A 25,847-nucleotide genomic window follows, 5' to 3' on the forward strand; every position below is an offset into this window, starting at 1 on the left:
AGTGTTCACAGGCCTGGTAGAGAACCCCATCATGATAAATCCTAAGACAGATGTTTCTTGTTTTCTTCAGGGACTAAATGAGAGATTTAGTTGGCCTTCTTAGGCAGAAATCATCATCTATATTATTGGGATAGGTCTCAATCTCAATTGCCTTCCTGATGATACAGTCAATATATCTGTCTTTGGTGGCAATAATACTGATCTTTTGCAGGTTATGTCCCAAGTTGATGCTGTGCCTTGCCATAATTGACTAGTCTGGATGAATAAGATAGATATGCCAATGGTGTTCCTCGACCCTGATGTTAATTAAAGAATCTGTCTTATCAATTAGACCTGAACACGCTTGAAGGGAATAGTGTAAACTCCCACAGTTTTCAATTTTAGGTTGTCTTCGAGAGAATGAAGGAAGCTGGAAATTTCCTTTGGCTGATGGGTGACCAAATGTACATCATGACAAGAGAGCATTTCCAATGTGGTTTAAAGTTAACCTGCGATATGTCAGAAAGTTGACCAAGTAAGGATCCTCACTAGGTGGAGAAACACTCTCAGAAATACTGTGAGTCCTATGAATCTGACACCTGCTGTAGACATTCTGACCAATGTGACCTTGATAAATTCCAGTTCATCGTGTAGGATTCACAGGTCACACAGAGCTATGACTCTCTGCTCAAGGGAGAAAGCATGGCTTGTTTGTTGGATGGATGGTGGTGGTGATGGTGGTGGGAGCATAGGTTCAGATAGAGGTGGGTTTATGACATACTTTATGACTCAGAGTGCTGTTAGGTCTTCTGAAAATATCAATATCCACAGAGAACTGGATATTCTGATGGACCTTGTTCATCTGGTCAAGGAAGTCCTTGAGCTTCTTTGGCACACAAGTACAGATGAAGGTGTCATTCACATACAGGAACTAGCAGAGGGGCTTACGCATTGCTCTGTCAAGGCCACTACCTCAAAATCCTACACAAAGAAGTTGAGAGTCACTGGAGACAGTGGTAAACCCATAGACAGTGTGCATTTTTAGAAATGGTTGTTGAAACTGAAGAAGGAAGATGTCAGAACATGATAAAAAAGTCGCATGATATCCTCCTGAAAACCTCCAATGGGGAGGTTTAAGGTCTTCCTAAATGACACCCTGGTGAAGAATGAGGCCACATCAAAACTGGCCATGAAACCCTCAGGTCCAGCTAGGAAAAATCCCAATGTGAAAATGAAATCTGCAGAGTTCATGAAATGAGACCCAGCAGATGTTTCGGGAGCCAACAGGTTTGGAGCCCATGTGGTGCTTAAAGTGGGCCTCAGGGGAACACTTCCTTGTAGACCTTTGGGAGGACGTGCAGCCTAGGAGGTCTCTAAGTTGTTGGGACACCTCCTGATGCAGTGAGAATTCTTCCAGGAGAAGAAGAGTTTTGTGCTTCACAGACTAAGTCTTTTTTTATTTTAAAAGGTGGCGCTTGACAGGGCAATCTCTATGTAAGCCCCTCTGCTAGTTGTTGTATATCGATGACACCTCTGTTACCTGGCCCCATAGCCCGGATAAACTGATGGGCTCCCTTGAAGAGCTGAAGAGTGTCTTTCACAACATCCAACTCACTATGGAGATGGAAACAGATGGTCATCATCCATACCTAGGTATTGATATTTACAGGAAACTTGTGGTTCTTTGAGTCATAATATATACCATAAACCAAGCCATTCCACCATCTACCTGAATTTTAGCTCCCACCAGTGGCCACACAACAAGCACATCATCCTTTACATCATGGAACACAAGGTCAGGGCTCTGTGTGTCTGGGATACACTATACAGTCAACTGGGGTTTCTCAAGTTACTTTCAGCATGAACAGCTACAGCAACCAACAGGTCTGTAGGGCTCTTAATCCTCCTGAGAGGGTGGCTCCACCTTCAAAGGATTGTGGCTTAGTCACCTTTCTGTTCTATCTTGGATCAGCTTTCATCTGCCTTAGCAAGATGCTGTCTTGGTACAACATCAAGTCAGTCAACCTCTCACTGTGGACATCTTCGGTTTCCTTCAATCTATCAAGGACAACCTAGGACTGAAGACACTAGCGGGAGGATTGAAAATCTCCTGTGAGTTTGGTCAGGTCTACATTGAGCAGAAAGGCTATTAAACTGACATCAGGGTTAAAGCAAAACCATCATCATATTTATCTTGATCGACCAGACAAATCAGCCACAGTGAGGCATAGCATCAATGTTGTATATTGCATCCAGGTCTCAAACACCAGTATCCTCTGCAGGAAATCCAGGTACACTGATCATATCATGAGGAGGGTGACTGAGCTATATCCCAACAGTATAATTATGCAGAATACCTTCTGCCCAAGAGAATTATGGAAACCTCTCATCTACTCCCTGAAAGTACACAGGAAGCCTCTTTCTTACAAATTTTCATGGCAGGATTCTCCAACAGGCTGTTAGACCTGTCAACACTATAGTTTCTATGGCATTCACCTGCCCAAGCTTTCCATGCTGCACTTTCTGCAGCAGTTTGTTTTCCTTCTTTCATTAGCTTTCTCCACAGTTACGCCAGTGCAGTTTCTTCCTTTCAACACCACTGCTCTGCCTACAGCTCCACCTGCTCTTCAGGCTCATCTATAGTTTTCGTTTGTCACCTGTGCAATTTTCTCCCGCCTTTTTTAATATCTTGAGTTTTGCAAACATGGCCCTTTTGAGGGTAATTTTTTCTCCTCTCCTTGCTCTTATCGGTTAACTCTATGCTCCTTGCCAGGCATATAACTAACCATGTTCTCTATGCATATCTCACTCATATTGCCTGTTGCTTGTTATTTTGTTCACTATTCAATCCTGAAGATGGAGGCATTAAATTCCTTCTAAATGTCGGTGAACTACTGGCCTACAAGAAGTCACATCCCAGAAAACAGTACTCTTCAATCACTGACATGAGAACTTCAAATTCAACATTTTTGTTCTGTAAAAGGCATAGAATTTCTTTACGAACTGAGGTGCTATTTATCTTCTCTAAGGACTGAGTCAGTAATGATGATACAAACTGCTAGACTATGGGCAAGTGGATCTTGTTACATTCCTACTACATTTAAGGTTATTTTTGGAGACTTGCAATTCAGAGCTGAGGTACAACTGAACACAGACACTCATGCTTATTAACCTTTATTGGACACATGTTATGCTACTTTGATGTGTATGCCATTAGCCTTGGAAGACTTGTGCTGAATTTCTTTAATAATAATAATAATAATAATAATAAAAAAAACAGCAACAACAACAGATTAAAGCAGAGGTAAAATCTGGCCCCCACTGCAGAAGCAGGGGTATTTAATCCCAGATGACAAAGGTTAATCTCAATCTGTAATGTATGAACCTTTGGGAACCTGTTTTTGATACACCAAGAAAAACTGAGCTAGAATTGAACTAAAAGATCTGAAAGTCACTTACTTGGTATTTGTGTGCAGATTCGGAAGGCATCACCAGTAGTCCCTTCAGGGCATGTGCAGATTGGTATGTGGTTGGACACTGCACAGATTGCAGACACACCACATGTACCAGGACATGGATCTTGACATTTGTTACGAATACAGGCTCGGTTCATTGAACAGTCTGAACTTACAAGACATTCTGGCCGACAACCTTCATATGGGTTTCCATGATATTCTGGTATGCACTCACACAAAGCGAATGAATTTTCTACGCGACAACGAGCATTAGATCCACATGGTGATGGGCGGCATGGTTCAGCTGGTGGTGGTGGTGTTGAAGGTGGAGCTGAAAACATGACAATATTCATTACATATCTGACCAATGAATTCTGATATCAGAGATCTGCCAGAGTAGGTATCTGAAGTGTATATAATCAATTGAGACACTTCATAGGTTAAGTTATTGAAAATATTTATTAATGTGCTAATTTTGTTCTTGTGTAATCCAGAATACAGTTAATACTGCTCTGATCTAGACCTCCAATATGCAGTAATTTAATCATACTGAGAAAACATTAAAATATCACAAAATAACAAACAAGCTTTGGGTACAAATTTTAATCAGTGTGTATTGTATTATTATTATTTTTCATACATCTAAAACATTAATTATTATATGACAGTGGCTTTAAATTCTATGAAATATCTATGGCAAGTTTCATAGTTTCTTTGTAATTTACTGAATAGTTATTTGCAAACAAATTACAGAAAATGCTTTATTAACTGAAAGTAATAAAATGTTTTGAAAAATTAAGTTAAAACTCAGATACATAAATTAAATTATGTAATGATTTCAAAATAAATTTCCTATGCAACACAGTTAAGTGTGATATTTTAACATTCTCAAATATTTCAATCATACAACATATTAATTCCATTACATGCTATTAAGACAACATGCTGATGAATAAAATCATCAACTACTCCTAAAATCACTAAACTAAATCACAGAAATTACTTATCACCACAAGTGTTGCCATAACCATAACCATCACAAGTACCACAATCACACCCATACCACAAGTTTCACCACCACCACCACCACCACCATAAAACAGAATAAACCAACACCAATATGAATGTGGATGCACTATGCTACAAAGTACACACAAACATAACACTTTCAAGCAGCATGCATATTTACAACCTGTAAAAGAAATCAATCACAATGCAAACTACACTGCAGGAGAGCAAATTTTTTGCCGACAAAACTACACTGTTGAATCCTCCAAAGCAAACCACAAGACTACTAGGTTAATTTGATGAACCTACATTGCCAAAAGCTGTTTACTCTATTCAACTCAAGCTAAAATACATTTCATGGTGTGAGACATGTAAACAATTTAAGCTGTTTCCAGAAACTCTCTTATCCTCAATAAATTCACATTACTGAACTGTGAAATATTACTTAATTTGAGCTTTAGGTAATAGAGCTGATTAAATGTTTGCAAGGAATTTTCTACATTTTTTAAAAGTAAACTGATGTAATTCATAAATATTAGCAGATTACTTCAGTGATAATAAAGAAAATTTTTACAAATACTGAATTAAAAGAATATCTCTTTATGAAAAGAGGACAAGGGCTGTAACTCCAGACAGTGTTTATACAAATTCAGAAGATCAGCTAGTAATTTTGTGCACAATAAATGGTATAAATAATTTTGAAGGTAAGCTTATTTCATTCCAAAAGTTAAACAGGAAATACTCTTATGTTACATAAATGACTGAGACCAACACTTTGTAAATTTTGTCATATTCTTGCATATAGAAGAAGGCTCATATTTTCTAATATTGTCCATAATATTATAAAAACTAGAATCAGCTCAATTTGGGTCTGCTAACTGTATACTGTCCCTGTTAAAGCTTCTTTAAATATTAAAATGCCTTTCCTAGAATTACAGAATGTTACTCTCAATTTTACTGCATATATGTATAACGTCCCATATCATTAATACTGTTTCAGTATCAAACTAGACACAAAGTGATTTTGCATACTGTGTTTCATGTAACAGTATCAACATAAACTTTTCTGTAAATAACATCAAAGTAAACTTAATATTGCAGGGTTTATAATGACAAATTTGTTATAATACCAGGCATTATACATTGCAGTATGCACAGTACTAGCATTAGAAAGTCACAAGATGACAGCCTGTACATGTAGAGAAAAATAAAAATGTTACAGTTTCAATTTCTATATGTAATTTCTGGCAGTAAAAGATTACTTAAGTTTGTGACTGGAAAACCATTACCGATGTCATATAATGGAAAATTATAATGTCTGTAAAAAGTGGAAATAAATATAAATATACTACTTTTAATATGTTAAGTCACTTTGTGTTTAGTTACATATTATAAGATTCAAAGTTATACAAGGTATGACAATAAAGTTTGCGAACTCGCCACTGTGTGCTTGCTGTGGGAGCAGTGGACAGAAACCTCAGTTTGGTTTGATGACTTTGGCATAGCAGCGTTTCATAGCTGTGTTGTTGTTGATCTATAGCAGTCTCTTTCTGAGTAGCATCTATTATCATCTGAGTGTGTTTTGGTGTGCCATCGCCAACAACTCATGGATTTTGCATCACAACAATGCACCTGTGAGGGAGTTTTTAGCTAATAAACAAATAACTGTGCTGGAACACCCCTCTCTATTCACTGAATCTAGCCTGTAATGGCTTTTTTCTGTTACTGAAGATAAAGAAAATATTGAAAAGAAGGCATTTTTATGACAATGATGATATCAGGAGTAATACGATGGTAGCTCTGAAGGCCATTCCACAAAACCAGTTCCAAAAATTGTTTTGAGGGGTGAACTAGGCGCTGGTATCAATGCATAGCTTCCAAATGGGAGTATTTTGAAGGTGACCATAGTGATATTCAGCAATGAGGTATGTAGCACGTTTATTGCGATGAGTTCGCGAACTTTATTGTCAGACCATATAGCATTTCTATATTTCTGTCTACAAGCCCAACTTACTACAATCCACCAGCATATTAACTGCAACTACTGTTGTATAGTCAATAACAACAACAGTGACAAAAAAGCTGCTTCTGTTTCTCTGATAATCCACCAGCATATTAAGCGCAACTACTGCTGTCTACAGTCAACAAAAATCAAAGCTGCTTCTCTTTCTTTGATAATCCACCAGCATATTAAGTGCAACTACCGCTGTCTATAGACAGCAAAAATTAAAGCTGTTATCTGTTTCTTTGATTATAATACTGGTTCTTTAAAAGCTGTCCTTCATTAGTTTTCCAAATTAACAGTTCCAAATCTTTCTTAACTCCAATCTTGGTCATACAGAAAAGAAATAATAAAATCTTCCTGCCTTGAATTAACCATTTCTCTGCTATGACTTCTAGAGGGTTAATTTTAAAGAATGTTGTGTTTCCTGCAGGACAGAAGCCTATATTTTGTGGGAAACGTTTCATATAAAAACAATATTACACACCAGTTAAATCTAAGGAATTTTTAACCATAAAATTAAGGAAATAAGAAATCTCAAGACATACATGATATCAAGATGTCATCTACAACTGATATGCAAAAATTAGTCAGTGAAAAATGTAAAAGAAACTGTGTGGAACATCATCAACGTGACCACATGGGCAATTCTGCAATACTCAGGCAAAGGATCGTTCTAGAGACATGACTAGAAATCTCATCTGAACTTGAAATTCTGCTGGGAGTTGACATATTATCACAATATCTGTGACACTATTTTTCTTCCATATATGTAAAACATGTGAAACACTACACAGAATTCTTAAGACACTACAGCATAATGGCAGTGTATAAAAATTGTAGGTCCTTCATTCTAATTCTGAAGGAATTCAAGTCCCGGTAGGAAAGATATTATGATGTTTCTCCCATGCTATATTCTATTACCTTATCGTGTTTGTTACCTGGAATACTAATAAGAACAGCTTTTTCTCTAAAACACCTTTCCTCAGCAGGTGTTTATACCAGTGGCATAGTTGAACAAATAGTATGGATGTATGGAAGCATAGCAAAACATCTTTATTCTCAAACAAGCAGTAGTACTTTCAACTTTACTGAAGTTTATGAAATAATTATGCATTTTTGTGTGATTATGAACCATAGATGTTCTGTACTTTTCTTATGAAGAAGTGGTGTATACAATTCATGCATTGTGAATTACGATACTATGCCACTGATGTTTACCATAAAAAATTAGAACATCTTATTACACAGCAGTGCTAATTAAGAAAATTCTGCTACTTGATATTTTCCTTAGGTTCACAACTGTTATACAGTTCTATTTACCATCAACCACCAAAAGCCCTATCCATAACCAGAGTGTTCATTTACCAGCACATAAGCAATTAGATTTCAACAAACTTAATTCAAACTGTAATTATGGCAGAGGAATATTCAGTTGTTTATTGTTATTAAATAACTCCACAAATCCTGTACAGGGGCTTTAGCACCCATAGGATATAGAGCTAGTCAAACTTATTTAGAAAAAGCATGACTAAACCTTGACTGAAGCTTTCCACTTCACAACAGAATTTCCTTGCAGATACAAACCAGCAATAAAAGATAGCTCATAAATATCCAACTGTAAATTTACTTTAAGCCATATATTTGAATTCTTATATTAGTGTCCAGTAATATGGCTGATAATTTTAACAGATTCATATTCATCTACTTCTCATTTTCTTACTTTTAAAATTTTAGATTATTGTGTTGAATTATTTTCTGTCATGCAGGCCTGATAATTGTATAATTATCCATCTGACTCACTAAACAAACAAATTTAATTTAATTTAATTCAGATTAATGTGATGGGACATGAAGTGATAAAATTACATTCAGCCATATCTTCTAGCTACTCAATATAAGAAAATAATATTTATCACTGTTTCCACTTCCAAACCTAAAGCTAATAATGCTGTGCAAATATACCATGGCCAACTACTTCACCAACTACAACTCCAGGAATGATGTAATATCATACACCAGAGCCTGAATACAAACCAAAGGTGAGAATCAAGGCTTACATTGAGCAAAAATACATAATGTGAATGGGTCTCCATTGAAGCCTGATGGGCAGATACAGTTGGGAATATGCATCACGATATGACATTCTGCACTGGCGCCACAAGATCCTGGACAAGGATCTTGACATTTTTGGTTGATGCAAGCAAGATGACTTGCACATTCACTATTGATAATACATTCAGGACGACAGGCTGGTGGTGAGCCTATATATCCTGTCAGACAAGTGCATGATGGACTTCCATCGCCTGAAACTTGGCATTGTGAATTGGGACCACAAGGAGATGGTTGGCATGGGTCCCGAGGTGCTGGAGGTGGAACAGGTGTGGGTGCTGCCAAGTAAAGAAAAAAGATAAAAGCAAGAGTTAGAATAGTTCTGTAAGCAAATGAACAAGAGATACAGAAAGTATTCAAGAGAACTATATTAAGACAGGACACAAACATTCATACACAGTAAGTTGAAATTTTTGTGGGTGCTATAGAGTTCATGATACAATAGAATAGACATGGATTATTCATAAATTCTCATAGGCCTACAATATGTATTACATTATATTATATTGTGATAAATATGTAAATATTAAATTGAATTTCACTTCACAACTAGAAATATTTAACTGAAAAGCTTCTGTGATCCTAATTCTTCTACAGTAACTGTAATTGCTTATGAAAGTATTAAATGTGAAATGCTGTATGTATGTTTGTTTTCATTTTGATACCAAAAATTTAATTTATTAATATTTTGATGAAAATTCCCTCTGAAGAAACTATTATTGTGCTTATTTATTCACAGGTTATTTAATAACATAACATCCACTCTTACTGTATTTATAAATTATGATCTGCATAGCACAGTAATAACGGTGTTGTGAGGATTTGGTTGATGAAGTTTTTAAAAGAATATCTTCAAAACTTCTATTCATGACATTTATGAGATTTTAAATAAAACAAGTAAGAGTATACAGTAAATGAAGAAAGTATTCTTACGTATTGATGAGCATCTAGTGAATGGGTCTCCAGTGAAACCAGGTGGACAGCTACAGATTGGATTGTGGTTTATTACAGTACAACGTGCTTGAAGTCCACATGTGCCAGGACAAGGATCTGTACATTTTTGATTGTTACATGCTTGATTCTGAAGACACTCAGAACTCACAACACACTCTGGCCTACATGTTGGTGGACTTCCTATGTACCCTGTCAGGCATGAGCAAACAGCTTGGCCATTAATTTCACGGCACTGACTGTTTGGTCCACAAGGCGATGGACTGCATGGCTGTGTCACAGCTGGAACTGCAGGAAGAGGGTGGAAACAGAACAAAGTTTAGAGAAGTACTGATAACAGAATGATAAGTGAACATGAAGAAATATTTGTATACCAAATGTATGTAATACTTTAGTTCAGTAAAGAAAAACTTTCAATTTCATTTCTAATTTCAGTAATAAAGAGTATCACACAAGTCTAATACTTTTATTCACAATATTAATTACAATTATTTTTTACAATGATGCATAGTGATTTCTTACGTGGTACAGCTCTGCACAAAACAAATGGGTCCCCAGTGAAACCTTCAGGACAGCTGCATATTGGGATGTGATTCACTACATCACATGTGGCTCCTTGACCACAAGTGCCAGGACAAGGATCGGCACATTTGTTTCTGATACAAGCTCTGTTCCGTGGACAGTCGGTACTGAGGACACATTCAGGTCGACACCCAGCATAGGGGTCTCCCTGGTATTCTGGCAAGCAAATACAGATTCCATTGCTGCACTGAGCATTGGGTCCACAAGGTGATGGACTGCATGGATCAGCAGGTTGTGGCAGCGCTGTTGAAAAAAATCATATGAATTTTAATTTTAGGAAAACATGACAAATGTAGTTTTCTATGAAAGTGAAGTCTATAATTTATAAGAAGTTATCACATAAATTTTCAAAATTAGGAAGATATACAACAACCAAAATTCTCACTGCAATATGGAAAATAAATTTCAAAAGTAATACTGACTTACGTGGTGGTGGACTGGGGAAGCAGTTTGTAAAGGGATTTCCAGTATAGCCTGGAGGACAAGAGCATATTGGTGTGTGGTTGATAACACTGCATAGTGCCCCTGCTCCACAAGATCCTGGACAGGGGTCACTACATCTCTCCCGAATACAAGCTCTGTTGCTGGCACATTCTGGATTGATAACACACTCTGGCCGACAGTTTGGTGGACTGCCAATGTAATTAAGAAGGCAGGAGCATGACGGAGAGCCTCCAATATCTCGACAATGAGAGTATGGCCCACATGGAGATGGGACACATGGGTTTACATTAACTGGAGGCACTGGAGCTGGAACAGGTGCTGAAATAAAAAAAAATGAATACACATTTTGTGTACCAAAAACTACTATTAAAAATTTGTTAGAAATATAATACATGTAAATGGTATATCTTACGAGGAATTGAACTACATCTTATGAAAGGATCCCCTGTAAAACCAGCTTGACAGCTACAGATTGGACTGTGGTTGATAACTTCACAACGTGCATTCAGTCCACATGTTCCTGGGCATGGGTCCACACATTTCTGATTCACACATGCTCTGTTCTGCGGACATTCCGAGCTCACAACACACTCTGGTCGACAACCTGGAGGGGTGCCAACATAATTGGGTAGGCAAGAGCATACTGCTTGTCCGTTCACATTTCGACACTGACTGTTTGGACCACATGGAGATGGTACACAAGGATCTCCTGGTTCTTGTTCTACAGCTAAAGAAAAACAGGATAAAAAGTAAATATTATGATAAGACGATATTTCTATATAAATGCAATGTAATATACCTGTTGTACAAACTTATGAAATTAAGAAGGATAGCTGAGTTATATGATCTTACGTTTAGGTGGTAAGTTATTGCAGAATCTGAATGGATCTCCGGTGTAGCCTGGGCGACAAGTGCAAGATGGTACATGATTCACAACTTGGCAGTCTGCATTCTGGCCACAAGTTCCTGGACAAGGATCCTGACACTTGTTTCTTATACAGGCACGGTTTGAAGGGCAGTCTGTGTTGAGGACGCACTCTGGACGACAGCCCTCATATGGATTCCCTATGTAATCTGGGAGACAAGTACATGAGCCAGCTCCATTCAATTCCCTGCAGACTGCATTTGATCCACATGGGGATGGAATGCAAGGTGTTGGCTTCTCCATTGGACGAGCCTGTGGAGCTGCATGGAAAATGACATGAAGTTCAGTACATAAAGAGATGACTGTGAAACAAACAAATATATTCATTTACTTATTTATGCTTACGTTGAGGTAAAACACATTGTCTAAACGGATCGCCTGTCAATCCAGAAGCACAAACACAGTTTGGAGTATGGCTGACAACTCTACATTCTGCGTTGATGCCACATGACCCTGGGCATGGATCTTGGCATTTGAGATTGATGCATGCCAAATGATTGGCACATTCTCCATTGCTTACACATTCCGGCCTGCAGTTTGGAGGAGATCCAGTGAAGTCAGGCAGACAAGAACACGATGGACTATCTGTGGCCACCTGGCATACAGAATTGGGTCCACATGGAGAAGGCTGACATGGATTTGAAGGTGGAGTGGATGGAGGTGCAGCTGCATAAAAATAATACACAATGAGTTTTATTTCTTAACCTTACATTTTTCAAATTCAAGAAAACGAAAGATAACTTTTACAAACTGAATGACATGTTGGTCTGATTATATTCTTACATATAGACTGGCATCTGATGAAAGGATCGCCTGTCAGTCCTGATGGACAGCTGCATATTGGATTGTGACTGATGACTTGGCACTGAGCTCCCAGACCACATGTCCCAGGGCAGGGATCTATACATTTCTGATTTGAACATGCCTCATTAAGGTTGCAGTCAGAGCTAACAATGCATTCTGGTCTGCAAGATGGAGGGCTGCCTATGAAACCCTGTACACATGAGCATACAGCCTGTTCATTGATGATTCGGCACTGACTATTGGGGCCACAGGGGGACGGACTACATGGTTGTTTCACCTCGGGAGCTGGAATTCAAATAAAAGAAAAATAATAAGTTTCATAATGAATCACTTCAAAATGTATGGTTGTATTTTCACTAAGAAATTTGTTACCATTCATATTTTAAAACAGAACGGGTGTCTGCTTAAAATGCTCAGTAAGATGTTAGAACTAAGTATGTGAAATTTAAATAATGCTTTAATTACAAGATAGAACAATAAAAAATAGATGAATATTATCTTACGTGGTACTGGGTTACAACTGATAAATGGATTCCCAGAATATCCTTCTGGGCAGGAACATGTAGGTATATGGTTCACAACAACACAGGTTGCTTGAGCACCACATGTGCCAGGGCAGGGATCTGCACACTTGCTCCTAATGCAGGCCCTGTCTTTAGGGCATTCTTGATTCAGGACACATTCTGGTCGACAACCAGCAAATGGATTGCCTTGGAATTCAGGCAGACAGGTGCACACACCATTATCACATTGTGCATTGTATCCACAAGGTGATGGATTGCATGGGTCTCTTGCTGGTGGAGGTGAGGCTGCCAGAAGAACATTAAAAAGAATTAAATTATAAAAATAAAAAGAAACAGACATGTAGAAAAATAATCTGATGTGACAAACATTAAAAAAAAAACATGAAAAACTATTTACAAGAAACAGGAAATAAGTAACAAAACTTATCTTATGTTTCTTTAAATGGTACATAGTAGGTTGATTACTTACGTGGTTGAGGTATTGGGACACAGTTTGTAAAGGGATCCCCAGTGAATCCAGTTGGACAAGTGCATGTTGGTATATGATTGATGACATTACATTGTGCTCCTGCACCACAAGATCCTGGACATGGGTCACGACATTTCTCTCTCAGACATGCCCTGTTACTCGCACATTCTGAACTAATGACACATTCTGGCCTACAGTTTGGTGGACTACCAATGTAACCCACCAGACAAGAACATGAAGGAGTTTCACCAATAGCTTGACAAAGAGAATTAGTCCCACATGGAGATGGCACACAAGGGTTAATAGGTGCAGCTGGCAATGGTGTAGGTGAAGCTGCACAAACAAAAACAAAAGTACTGTCAGAGAAGTACAGGAATGATATAAATTTAACTGCATTAGTTGGCAGAAAAAACAGAGAGTAATGCAAAAACGTTTAATAATTACAAACAATAAAATTATTGATATATTGGGTTTTTGGACTATATCCATCGTGCTGGTTTTTAAGATAATTAATAAAAATACGACGTTTCGGACACTGGATCTGTTTCCATCCTCAGGTGAAGGAAAACACCTATTCTGTTTTTATTAATTATCTTAAAAACCAGCACGATGGATAAAGTCCGAAAACTCAATATATCAGTGTGTTATACACCATTGTCAGAATCCTATAGTAATAAAATTCTTACGTGGAATGGAGAAACATCTTGTGAAAGGATCTCCAGTAAACCCAGCCTGACAACTACAGATTGGACTGTGGTTGATCACTTCACAACGTGCATTCAGCCCACAAGTTCCTGGGNGAATATCTGATATATTACTAATAATGGGTGTACACAGTGTGTCCAGGTTCTGTTAGGACTGTGTACATTAAAAATACAAGACGTGAATTATTTTCAAATTTTGACTCTCTTTATTCAAAATAGTCTCCTTCTGAGTCAATACATAGCTGGAATCGACGGAAAAGTTTTCGAAAAGTCATTGTACTCCTTTTGTGGAATCAAATTTAAAACTGTGGTACATTCCCTTTGGATGTACTGGATGGTGTCGTGACGGTCTCCTNTGTATACAGGCACGGTTAGAAGGACAGTCGGTGTTGAGGACACATTCTGGACGACAGCCCTGATATGGATTCCCCACATAATCTGGGAGACAAGTACATGAGCCAGCTCCATTCTGTTCTCTACAGACTGCATTCGTTCCACATGGGGATGGCATACAAGGAGTTGGTCTTTCTTGTACCACAGGAGCTGAAAAACAAATGTCTTTAAACAGGTGGAAGAGGTGAAGAAATACAGAACGTCTAGCTCAGAAGAGAATCGTACAAGTATATTTCTCTTAAAATCAGAATCTATGGATGGCGGTATAAATAGTATTCTTACTTTGCTGCACTACGCACTGTATGAAGGGGTCTCCAGTGAAACCATTTGGACAGATGCAGTTTGGAGTGTGGCTAACTACACGACACTGTGCATTGGCTCCACATGATCCGGGGCATGGATCACGACATTTGAGATTGATGCATGCCAGGTGACTAGCACATTCACTATTACTGACACATTCTGGACGACAGTTGGGAGGAGTACCAGTGAAGTCAGGAAGGCATGAACAAGAGGGGCTATCTCCAGATACTTGGCATACGGCATTTGGTCCACATGGTGAGGGCTGACATGGATTCTGTGGTGCTGCCTGTGGCGGTTGTTCCGCTAAAACAGTATGAACCATGTGTCAGTAATGGTATGTGGTCAAGAGACAATTAATATATTCAGAACAGAAGTGAAAACTGAAAGAAGGAAGTTGTTTGTATCTTACGTATAGGCTGGCATCTGATAAATGGATCCCCTGTGAATCTAGGTGGACAGCTGCAGATTGGATTATGGTTCACGACTTCACAGCGAGCTCCTACACCGCAGGTGCCTGGACAAGGATTCCTACATTTCTGGTTGCTACAGGCCTCATTCTGACTACATTCAGAGCTCACTACACACTCTGGTCTACATGCTGGAGGACTGCCTATGAAGCCAGGAACACACGAGCACACAGCTTGGCCATTAATTTCACGACACTGGCTGTTTGGTCCACAAGGCGTTGGATTACATGGCTGAGTAACCACAGGTGCTATATTAAGAGGAGCAGAGTGACAATATTTAGCAAATATGCAGGACATAATACAATCTGACACTAAAGGATAGGCACCTTAAATTGTCAAGCATATGCAATACATACGTGGAATGGGTCTGCATTCAACAAAGGGATTTCCAGACATTCCCTGAGGGCAGCTGCATATTGGGATGTGATTCACTACATCACATGTGGCTCCTTGACCACAAGTGCCAGGACAAGGATCGGCACATTTGTTTCTGATACAAGCTCTGTTCCGTGGACAGTCGGTACTGAGGACACATTCAGGCCTACACCCAGCATAGGGGTCTCCCTGGTATTCTGGCAAGCAAGTACAGGTTCCATTGTTGCACTGAGCATTGGGTCCACAAGGTGATGGATTGCAGGGGTCTGATGGAGGAGGTGGCTGTGCTGAAAGACGAAATTTTTGTGTGATAATTTAATTGAGCACTCAGAGAAAATGGAAGTCATCAAGTTCTGTGTCATAATAGATATATGATATATTAATGGTAATGGTTGTAAGTTTCGAATATAACTGAATTACACTTTCTCTATAATGCATTTACTACTAAGTCATGTATAAAGCAATGATTGCTAAAGTTGCCTTACGTGGAGGTGGGCTGGGGAAGCAGTTGCTGAATGGATCTCCAGTGAAGCCCTCAGGGCAAGTACAAATAGGAGTGTGATTTATTACAACACATTGTGCACCAGCACCACATGATCCAGGGCATGGATCCTGACATCTTTCACGTATGCATGCCCTATTGCTCTGGCATTCAGGGTTAATACTGCATTCAGGCCGGCAATTTGGTGGAACACCCATGTAGTTGGCCAAGCAAGAGCAAGAAGGAGCACCTCCTATGTCTCTACATTGAGAGTTTGGTCCACATGGAGATGGCACACATGGGTTTACAGGCTGTGAAGGTGGAGTCTGAGCAACAGCTGTAGTAAACAAAACATAACAATAAGATAGCCAGGCTCAAAAAATCATTACAGTCATATTGCAAAGCCTGTGAATATTCTTCCTTCCAACAATTCAGCAGTATGGTTACATGAATACAAACTAATCCTTTGGTAAAAGGATAAATGTGCTGAAAGTTCTAACTATTGCTCATACATGTAACTACTTCTAGAAAAGGAAATATCTCTATATAAATTTTACATAAAATATATCAAATTTCAGCCTACTTTGAATACTTCAAAACAAAGTTCAAAGCCACACTTTAATGCACAATGACAACGTGGCTACTAACAGGCGTTACTTAGTCTTCTCTAAACAAAAAAAATGGGGCAGATTCTATGTATAACAATACGTTTATATGACAAATTTGTTTTAACAATTAAACTTTTCCAATGACAAAATTTTAATATTGCACTAGAGAAATGAAGGACATTTTGAGACTGTCATGCAGGATAGAAATAATTAGTCTTGGAGACATGAGTAATTATTTACTTTTGCCTATATATTTGTCTAGAGAAATCTGTTTAATTGTAAAGAAGATGATACATTGAGAAAAGAGTACTCTACTATTTTTTATATACAATTGTGACATGTACTACTTCAAAAGTAATATCTGTAGTAAACAATTTAGAAAAGCAAACTTTCAGTGTAAATGGTTCTGCTGCAGTTACATATCTTCCAGTTCTTCCATCTTATTTACGTAAGTAGCATTCCACTGTCTGCAGAATGCTTGAGTTAGAAATCTTTGGAAGAGTGAAATATGTCTGATTAAAATGCATATGAAACAACAAGAAATACTTTAGCTTTCTATAACACGAAAATATGAATTGAGGCTTACGTGGAATGGAGAAACATCTTGTGAAAGGATCTCCAGTAAACCCAGCCTGACAACTACAGATTGGACTGTGGTTGATCACTTCACAACGTGCATTCAGCCCACAAGTTCCTGGGCAGGGGTCCACGCATTTCTGATTCACACACGCTCTGTTCTGGGGACATTCTGAACTCACAACACACTCTGGCCGACAACCCGGCGGAGTGCCTATGTAATTCGGTAGGCAAGAGCATACTGCTTGTCCATTCACATTTCGACACTGACTGTTTGGACCGCAAGGAGATGGTACACAAGGATCTCCTGGTTGTTGCTGTACAGCTGAAGAAGAGGACAATAGGAAAATTAAGTTTCATAACAATACGATACTTCACATTTCTATATAAATGCAATATAACATATTCACTTCAGAAATTTATTAAATAAAGATGGACAGATGAGATATGAGATCTTACGTTGAGGTGGTAAGTTATTGCAGAATTTGAATGGATCTCCAGTGAAGCCTGGGCGACATGTGCAAGATGGTACGTGATTCACAACTTGGCAGTCTGCATTCTGGCCACAAGTTCCTGGACAAGGATCCTGACACTTGTTTCTTATACAGGCACGGTTTGAAGGGCAGTCTGTGTTGAGGACACATTCTGGACGACAGCCCTGATATGGATTCCCCACATAATCTGGGAGACAAGTACATGAGCCAGCTCCATTCTGTTCTCTACAGACTGCATTCGTTCCACATGGGGATGGCATACAAGGAGTTGGTCTTTCTTGTACCACAGGAGCTGAAAAACAAATGTCTTTAAACAGGTGGAAGAGGTGAAGAAATACAGAACGTCTAGCTCAGAAGAGAATCGTACAAGTATATTTCTCTTTAAATCAGAATCTATGGATGGCGGTATAAATAGTATTCTTACTTTGCTGCACTACGCACTGTATGAAGGGGTCTCCAGTGAAACCATTTGGACAGATGCAGTTTGGAGTGTGGCTAACTACACGACACTGTGCATTGGCTCCACATGATCCGGGGCATGGATCACGACATTTGAGATTGATGCATGCCAGGTGACTAGCACATTCACTATTACTGACACATTCTGGACGACAGTTGGGAGGAGTACCAGTGAAGTCAGGAAGGCATGAACAAGAGGGGCTATCTCCAGATACTTGGCATACGGCATTTGGTCCACATGGTGAGGGCTGACATGGATTCTGTGGTGCTGCCTGTGGCGGTTGTTCCGCTAAAACAGTATGAACCATGTGTCAGTAATGGTATGTGGTCAAGAGACAATTAATATATTCAGAACAGAAGTGAAAACTGAAAGAAGGAAGTTGTTTGTATCTTACGTATAGGCTGGCATCTGATAAATGGATCCCCTGTGAATCTAGGTGGACAGCTGCAGATTGGATTATGGTTCACGACTTCACAGCGAGCTCCTACACCGCAGGTGCCTGGACAAGGATTCCTACATTTCTGGTTGCTACAGGCCTCATTCTGACTACATTCAGAGCTCACTACACACTCTGGTCTACATGCTGGAGGACTGCCTATGAAGCCAGGAACACACGAGCACACAGCTTGGCCATTAATTTCACGACACTGGCTGTTTGGTCCACAAGGCGTTGGATTACATGGCTGAGTAACCACAGGTGCTATATTAAGAGGAGCAGAGTGACAATATTTAGCAAATATGCAGGACATAATACAATCTGACACTAAAGGATAGGCACCTTAAATTGTCAAGCATATGCAATACATACGTGGAATGGGTCTGCATTCAACAAAGGGATTTCCAGACATTCCCTGAGGGCAGCTGCATATTGGGATGTGATTCACTACATCACATGTGGCTCCTTGACCACAAGTGCCAGGACAAGGATCGGCACATTTGTTTCTGATACAAGCTCTGTTCCGTGGACAGTCGGTACTGAGGACACATTCAGGCCTACACCCAGCATAGGGGTCTCCCTGGTATTCTGGCAAGCAAGTACAGGTTCCATTGTTGCACTGAGCATTGGGTCCACAAGGTGATGGATTGCAGGGGTCTGATGGAGGAGGTGGCTGTGCTGAAAGACGAAATTTTTGTGTGATAATTTAATTGAGCACTCAGAGAAAATGGAAGTCATCAAGTTCTGTGTCATAATAAATATCTGATATATTACTAATAATGGGTGTACACAGTGTGTCCAGGTTCTGTTAGGACTGTGTACATTAAAAATACAAGACGTGAATTATTTTCAAATTTTGACTCTCTTTATTCAAAATAGTCTCCTTCTGAGTCAATACATAGCTGGAATCGACGGAAAAGTTTTCGAAAAGTCATTGTACTCCTTTTGTGGAATCAAATTTAAAACTGTGGTACATTCCCTTTGGATGTACTGGATGGTGTCGTGACGGTCTCCTTTCATTGCTAACTTAACTTTTGGGAACAACCAGAAATCTGTTGGAGCCACATCTGGCAAATACAGAGGATGATCAAGGACTGTGATTCCTATTCTGCCCAAGAAATCGTGCATGATCTTCGATTTGTGAGGTGGGGCATTGTCATGGAGGAGCGATCAGGAACCTTGCTCTTGATATTCATGTCAAATTCAAAGAATTCTCACCCACAGACGATTGAGGACGCCTAGATAATTATCAGAATTCACTGTCTGACCTTCTGGCAGAAATTATTTATGAATGATTTCTTTGGATTCAAAGAAAACTGTTAGCAGTGTCTTTACTCGACTTTTTTGCATGCGTACTTTCTATGGTTTCGGCTTTTCTTGGGATAAACCACGCAGCACTCTGCTGCTTTGTGAGAGGCTCGTATTGAAAACACCATGTCTCGTCACCAGTAACACTCGATTTTGTAAATTTGGTATCACTTTGAGCCGACTGTAACATGTTTTGTAGTGTTCCACTCGGGCATTTTTTTCATCACCTGACAGCGCGTGCGGTGATAAATGCACATAGAGCTTCCATTTGCCAAATCCTTGATCAAAATTTGATATACAGTACTTTTTGGTATTCCCAAAAGCTCCTCGATGAGTCTTGCAGAAAAACATCTGTCTGATGCAAGGATTTCAGTCACATTTTTCACATTTTCTTCAGTGCGACTTGTTCTTGGCTTTGATGCACATGAAGCATCTTCAATGTCCTCCCTGCCGTCATGAAATAAAGCATACCATCAAAAAATGTTAGAGCGTCTCAAACAATCACGAACGTACATACTTTTCTTCATCTTGTACGTTTCTCTGGCTGTTTTGCCTAACTTCAAACAGATTTTTGATGTTGGCTCTCTGTTCAACTGCCATTTTCCGATGAGCATCAGAAGAGTTCTGTTACATTGAAAGTCAGAACATATGATGCAGCGATGCATGCGCTTTGAAATTACAGACAGCCACAGCTCAAACTTCAAGAATCTTTGTTATGCCCTAAGGCCTACATACAGGTTAATATGTTTTTATGTTAGACTAGAATAAGTGCTTTTAGAATATGGTTAGGGAATATGAAAATGGAATGTACTAGGAAGTAGGAGCCCTATGGGGAATTCTAATTACGAGTAGTTAGGCAATGGCATGGTAACTCGAGTGTTACCGCATCAGCATAATGATGCTGATGGGAAGGAAGTAGGTTACAAGAAAGTAGGCCAGAAAGACGCTTTGAGTTAAGAACGCTGAGTCAAAGGGACAGGACTGACTGGGCTGCGTGAACCCCTGTCAACTGTCAACCAATTAGGGCCAGCTACCCCAGCGATATTACGTCAATATGGGCAGGTGTACACATTCCCGGAAGATGATGAGTCATCGAAAAGAGGGTACAAAACCTGATCTCGGAGGAGAGGGATTACTGATTATGGACTGATTAATCTCATCAGAGTGTTTGGCCAAAAGCTATCGGTTGTAATGACACTGAGTGGGTGCTGGGTGGCGGCGTGCTTCTGTATCTTCATCGCAAGTAAGTGGAGCTACTTCTTATAGCCATGGAACCTAAGGGCTCTCTGTTCAACCGCCATTTTCCGACGAGCATCGGAACACTACTGTTACATTCAAAGTCAGAACACATGATGCAGCGATGCGTGCGCTTTCAAATTACAGACAGCCACAGCTGAAACTTCAAGAATCTTAATGTCACAACTCACCAACAGATGCCATTGCAGGAGAAAATTAAAAAAAAATGATTCCTAAAGGATCCTGGACACACCGTGTAAGTTTCGAATATAACTGAATTACACTTTCTCTATAATGCATTTACTACTAAGTCATGTATAAAGCAATGATTGCTAAAGTTGCCTTACGTGGAGGTGGGCTGGGGAAGCAGTTGCTGAATGGATCTCCAGTGAAGCCCTCAGGGCAAGTACAAATAGGAGTGTGATTTATTACAACACATTGTGCACCAGCACCACATGATCCAGGGCATGGATCCTGACATCTTTCACGTATGCATGCCCTATTGCTCTGGCATTCAGGGTTAATACTGCATTCAGGCCGGCAATTTGGTGGAACACCCATGTAGTTGGCCAAGCAAGAGCAAGAAGGAGCACCTCCTATGTCTCTACATTGAGAGTTTGGTCCACATGGAGATGGCACACATGGGTTTACAGGCTGTGAAGGCGGAGTCTGAGCAACAGCTGTAGTAAACAAAACATAACAATAAGATAGCCAGGCTCAAAAATCATTACAGTCATATTGCAAAGCCTGTGAATATTCTTCCTTGCAACAATTCAGCAGTATGGTTACATGAATACAAACTAATCCTTTGGTAAAAGGATAAATGTGCTGAAAGTTCTAACTATTGCTCATATATCTAACTATTTCTAGAAAAGGAAATATCTCTATATAAATTTTACATAAAATATATCAAATTTCAGCCTACTTTGAATACTTCAAAACAAAGTTCAAAGCCACACTTTAATGCACAATGACAATGTGGCTACTAACAGGCATTACTTAGTCTTCTCTAAAAAAAATGGGGAAGATTCTATGTATAACAATACATTTATACGACAAATTTGTTTTAACATTTAAACTTTTCCAATGACAAAATTTGAATATTGCACTAGAGAAATGAAGGACATTTTGAGACTGTCATGCAGGATAGAAATAATTAGTCTTGGAGACATGAGTAATTATTTACTTTTGCCTATATATTTGTCTAGAGAAATCTGTTTAATTGTAAAGAAGATGATACATTGAGAAAAGAGTACTCTACTATTTTTTATATACAATTGTGACATGTACTACTTCAAAAGTNAATAAAAATAATTAGTGTTGGAGACATGACTAATTATTTACTTTGCTAATATATTTGTGCAGAGAAATCTGTTTAATTGTAAAGAAGCTGATAACTTAAGAAAACAGTATTCTACTATTTTATATATAATTGTGACATGTACTACTTCAAAAGTAATATCTGTAGTAAACAATTTAGAAAAGCAAACTTTCAGTGTAAATGGTTCTGCTGCAGTTACATAACTTCCAGTTCTTCCATCTTTTTTACGTAACTAGCATTCCACTGTCTGCAGAATGCTTGAGTTAGAAATCTTTGGAAGAGTGAAATATATCTGAATAAAATGCATATGAAACAACAAGAAATACTTTAGCTTTCTATAACAGGGAAATATGAATTGAGGCTTACGTGGAATGGAGAAACATCTTGTGAAAGGATCTCCAGTAAACCCAGCCTGACAACTACAGATTGGACTGTGGTTGATCACTTCACAACGTGCATTCAGCCCACAAGTTCCTGGGCAGGGGTCCACGCATTTCTGATTCACACACGCTCTGTTCTGGGGACATTCTGAACTCACAACACACTCTGGCCGACAACCCGGCGGAGTGCCTATGTAATTCGGTAGGCAAGAGCATACTGCTTGTCCATTCACATTTCGACACTGACTGTTTGGTCCGCAAGGAGATGGTACACAAGGATCTCCTGGTTGTTGCTGTACAGCTGAAGAAGAGGACAATAGGAAAATTAAGTTCCATAACAATACAATACTTCACATTTCTATATAAATGCAATATAACATATTCACTTCAGAAATTTATTAAATAAAGATGGACAGATGAGATATGAGATCTTACGTTGAGGTGGTAAGTTATTGCAGAATTTGAATGGATCTCCAGTGAAGCCTGGGCGACATGTGCAAGATGGTACGTGATTCACAACTTGGCAGTCTGCATTCTGGCCACAAGTTCCTGGACAAGGATCCTGACACTTGTTTCTTATACAGGCACGGTTTGAAGGGCAGTCTGTGTTGAGGACACATTCTGGACGACAGCCCTGATATGGATTCCCCACATAATCTGGGAGACAAGTACATGAGCCAGCTCCATTCTGTTCTCTACAGACTGCATTCGTTCCACATGGGGATGGTATACAAGGAGTTGGTCTTTCTTGTACCACAGGAGCTGAAAAACAAATGTCTTTAAACAGGTGGAAGAGGTGAAGAAATACAGAACGTCTAACTCAGAAGAGAATCGTACAAGTATATTTCTCTTTAAATCAGAATCTATGGATGGCGGTATAAATAGTATTCTTACTTTGCTGCACTACGCACTGTATGAAGGGGTCTCCAGTGAAACCATTTGGACAGATGCAGTTTGGAGTGTGGCTAACTACACGACACTGTGCATTGGCTCCACATGATCCGGGGCATGGATCACGACATTTGAGATTGATGCATGCCAGGTGACTAGCACATTCACTATTACTGACACATTCTGGACGACAGTTGGGAGGAGTACCAGTGAAGTCAGGAAGGCATGAACATGAGGGGCTATCTCCAGATACTTGGCATACGGCATTTGGTCCACATGGTGGGGGCTGACATGGATTCTGTGGTGCTGCCTGTGGCGGTTGTTCCGCTAAAACAGTATGAACCATGTGTCAGTAATGGTATGTGGTCAAGAGACAATTAATATATTCAGAACAGAAGTGAAAACTGAAAGAAGGAAGTTGTTTGTATCTTACGTATAGGCTGGCATCTGATAAATGGATCCCCTGTGAATCTAGGTGGACAGCTGCAGATTGGATTATGGTTCACGACTTCACAGCGAGCTCCTACACCGCAGGTGCCTGGACAAGGATTCCTACATTTCTGGTTGCTACAGGCCTCATTCTGACTACATTCAGAGCTCACTACACACTCTGGTCTACATGCTGGAGGACTGCCTATGAAGCCAGGAACACACGAGCACACAGCTTGGCCATTAATTTCACGACACTGGCTGTTTGGTCCACAAGGCGTTGGATTACATGGCTGAGTAACCACAGGTGCTATATTAAGAGGAGCAGAGTGACAATATTTAGCAAATATGCAGGACATAATACAATCTGACACTAAAGGATAGGCACCTTAAATTGTCAAGCATATGCAATACATACGTGGAATGGGTCTGCATTCAACAAAGGGATTTCCAGACATTCCCTGAGGGCAGCTGCATATTGGGATGTGATTCACTACATCACATGTGGCTCCTTGACCACAAGTGCCAGGACAAGGATCGGCACATTTGTTTCTGATACAAGCTCTGTTCCGTGGACAGTCGGTACTGAGGACACATTCAGGCCTACACCCAGCATAGGGGTCTCCCTGGTATTCTGGCAAGCAAGTACAGGTTCCATTGTTGCACTGAGCATTGGGTCCACAAGGTGATGGATTGCAGGGGTCTGATGGAGGAGGTGGCTGTGCTGAAAGACGAAATTTTTGTGTGATAATTTAATTGAGCACTCAGAGAAAATGGAAGTCATCAAGTTCTGTGTCATAATAGATATATGATATATTAATGGTTGTGGTTGTAAGTTTCGAATATAACTGAATTACACTTTCTCTATAATGCATTTACTACTAAGTCATGTATAAAGCAATGATTGCTAAAGTTGCCTTACGTGGAGGTGGGCTGGGGAAGCAGTTGCTGAATGGATCTCCAGTGAAGCCCTCAGGGCAAGTACAAATAGGAGTGTGATTTATTACAACACATTGTGCACCAGCACCACATGATCCAGGGCATGGATCCTGACATCTTTCACGTATGCATGCCCTATTGCTCTGGCATTCAGGGTTAATACTGCATTCAGGCCGGCAATTTGGTGGAACACCCATGTAGTTGGCCAAGCAAGAGCAAGAAGGAGCACCTCCTATGTCTCTACATTGAGAGTTTGGTCCACATGGAGATGGCACACATGGGTTTACAGGCTGTGAAGGTGGAGTCTGAGCAACAGCTGTAGTAAACAAAACATAACAATAAGATAGCAAGGCTCAAAAAATCATCACAGTCGTATTGCAAAGCCTGTGAATATTCTTCCTTCCAACAATTGAGCAGTATGGTTACATGATTACAAACTAACCCTTTTGTAAAAGGATAAATGTGCTGAAAGTTCTAACCATTTCTCATATATGTAACTATTTCTAGAAAAGAAAAAAATCTGTATAAATTTACATAATATATATCAAATTTGAGCCTACTAGGAATACTTCAAAACAAAGTTCAAAGCCATACTTTAATGCATAATGACGACGTGGCTACTAACAAGTGTTACTTAATCTTCTCTACACAAAATAAATATGGCAGATTCTATGTATAACAATATGTTTATGTTGAGAATCTAGTAATGTAAAAATGTTCATGTTGGTAATAGTCTTCTATATTCATTTGTTTTTGTATTTATTATAATAACAAGTTCTTCTTATCCAATA

At 39.4% G+C, this 25,847-nt stretch overlaps 1 protein-coding gene across 2 annotated transcripts in view; it reads right to left on the reverse strand.

Annotated features, from left to right (window-relative positions):
• LOC111870586 overlaps nucleotides 1–25,847 on the reverse strand; it is a 107,189-nt gene that overhangs the window by 62,867 nt on the left and 18,475 nt on the right. The window contains exons 13-35 of one of the 2 annotated variants that reach the window (XM_033753906.1): nucleotides 25,040–25,372; nucleotides 24,536–24,841; nucleotides 24,122–24,427; nucleotides 23,692–24,015; nucleotides 23,233–23,559; nucleotides 22,784–23,098; nucleotides 21,444–21,776; nucleotides 18,925–19,230; nucleotides 18,511–18,816; nucleotides 18,081–18,404; nucleotides 17,622–17,948; nucleotides 17,173–17,487; nucleotides 13,256–13,588; nucleotides 12,766–13,071; nucleotides 12,242–12,547; nucleotides 11,804–12,124; nucleotides 11,386–11,718; nucleotides 10,946–11,260; nucleotides 10,516–10,851; nucleotides 10,030–10,332; nucleotides 9,490–9,795; nucleotides 8,505–8,834; nucleotides 3,439–3,765 (exon numbers count right to left, since the gene is read on the reverse strand). In XM_033753906.1, the coding sequence (XP_033609797.1) occupies nucleotides 3,439–3,765; nucleotides 8,505–8,834; nucleotides 9,490–9,795; nucleotides 10,030–10,332; nucleotides 10,516–10,851; nucleotides 10,946–11,260; nucleotides 11,386–11,718; nucleotides 11,804–12,124; nucleotides 12,242–12,547; nucleotides 12,766–13,071; nucleotides 13,256–13,588; nucleotides 17,173–17,487; nucleotides 17,622–17,948; nucleotides 18,081–18,404; nucleotides 18,511–18,816; nucleotides 18,925–19,230; nucleotides 21,444–21,776; nucleotides 22,784–23,098; nucleotides 23,233–23,559; nucleotides 23,692–24,015; nucleotides 24,122–24,427; nucleotides 24,536–24,841; nucleotides 25,040–25,372 (7,338 nt within the window). The remainder of the gene's footprint in view (nucleotides 1–3,438; nucleotides 3,766–8,504; nucleotides 8,835–9,489; nucleotides 9,796–10,029; nucleotides 10,333–10,515; nucleotides 10,852–10,945; nucleotides 11,261–11,385; nucleotides 11,719–11,803; nucleotides 12,125–12,241; nucleotides 12,548–12,765; nucleotides 13,072–13,255; nucleotides 13,589–17,172; nucleotides 17,488–17,621; nucleotides 17,949–18,080; nucleotides 18,405–18,510; nucleotides 18,817–18,924; nucleotides 19,231–21,443; nucleotides 21,777–22,783; nucleotides 23,099–23,232; nucleotides 23,560–23,691; nucleotides 24,016–24,121; nucleotides 24,428–24,535; nucleotides 24,842–25,039; nucleotides 25,373–25,847) is intronic. The other variant, XM_033753905.1, reaches the window with a different exon arrangement.

This window comes from Cryptotermes secundus, unplaced genomic scaffold (genome assembly GCF_002891405.2).
Source record: "Cryptotermes secundus unplaced genomic scaffold, Csec_1.0 scaffold248, whole genome shotgun sequence".
NCBI lineage: Eukaryota > Metazoa > Arthropoda > Insecta > Blattodea > Kalotermitidae > Cryptotermes > Cryptotermes secundus.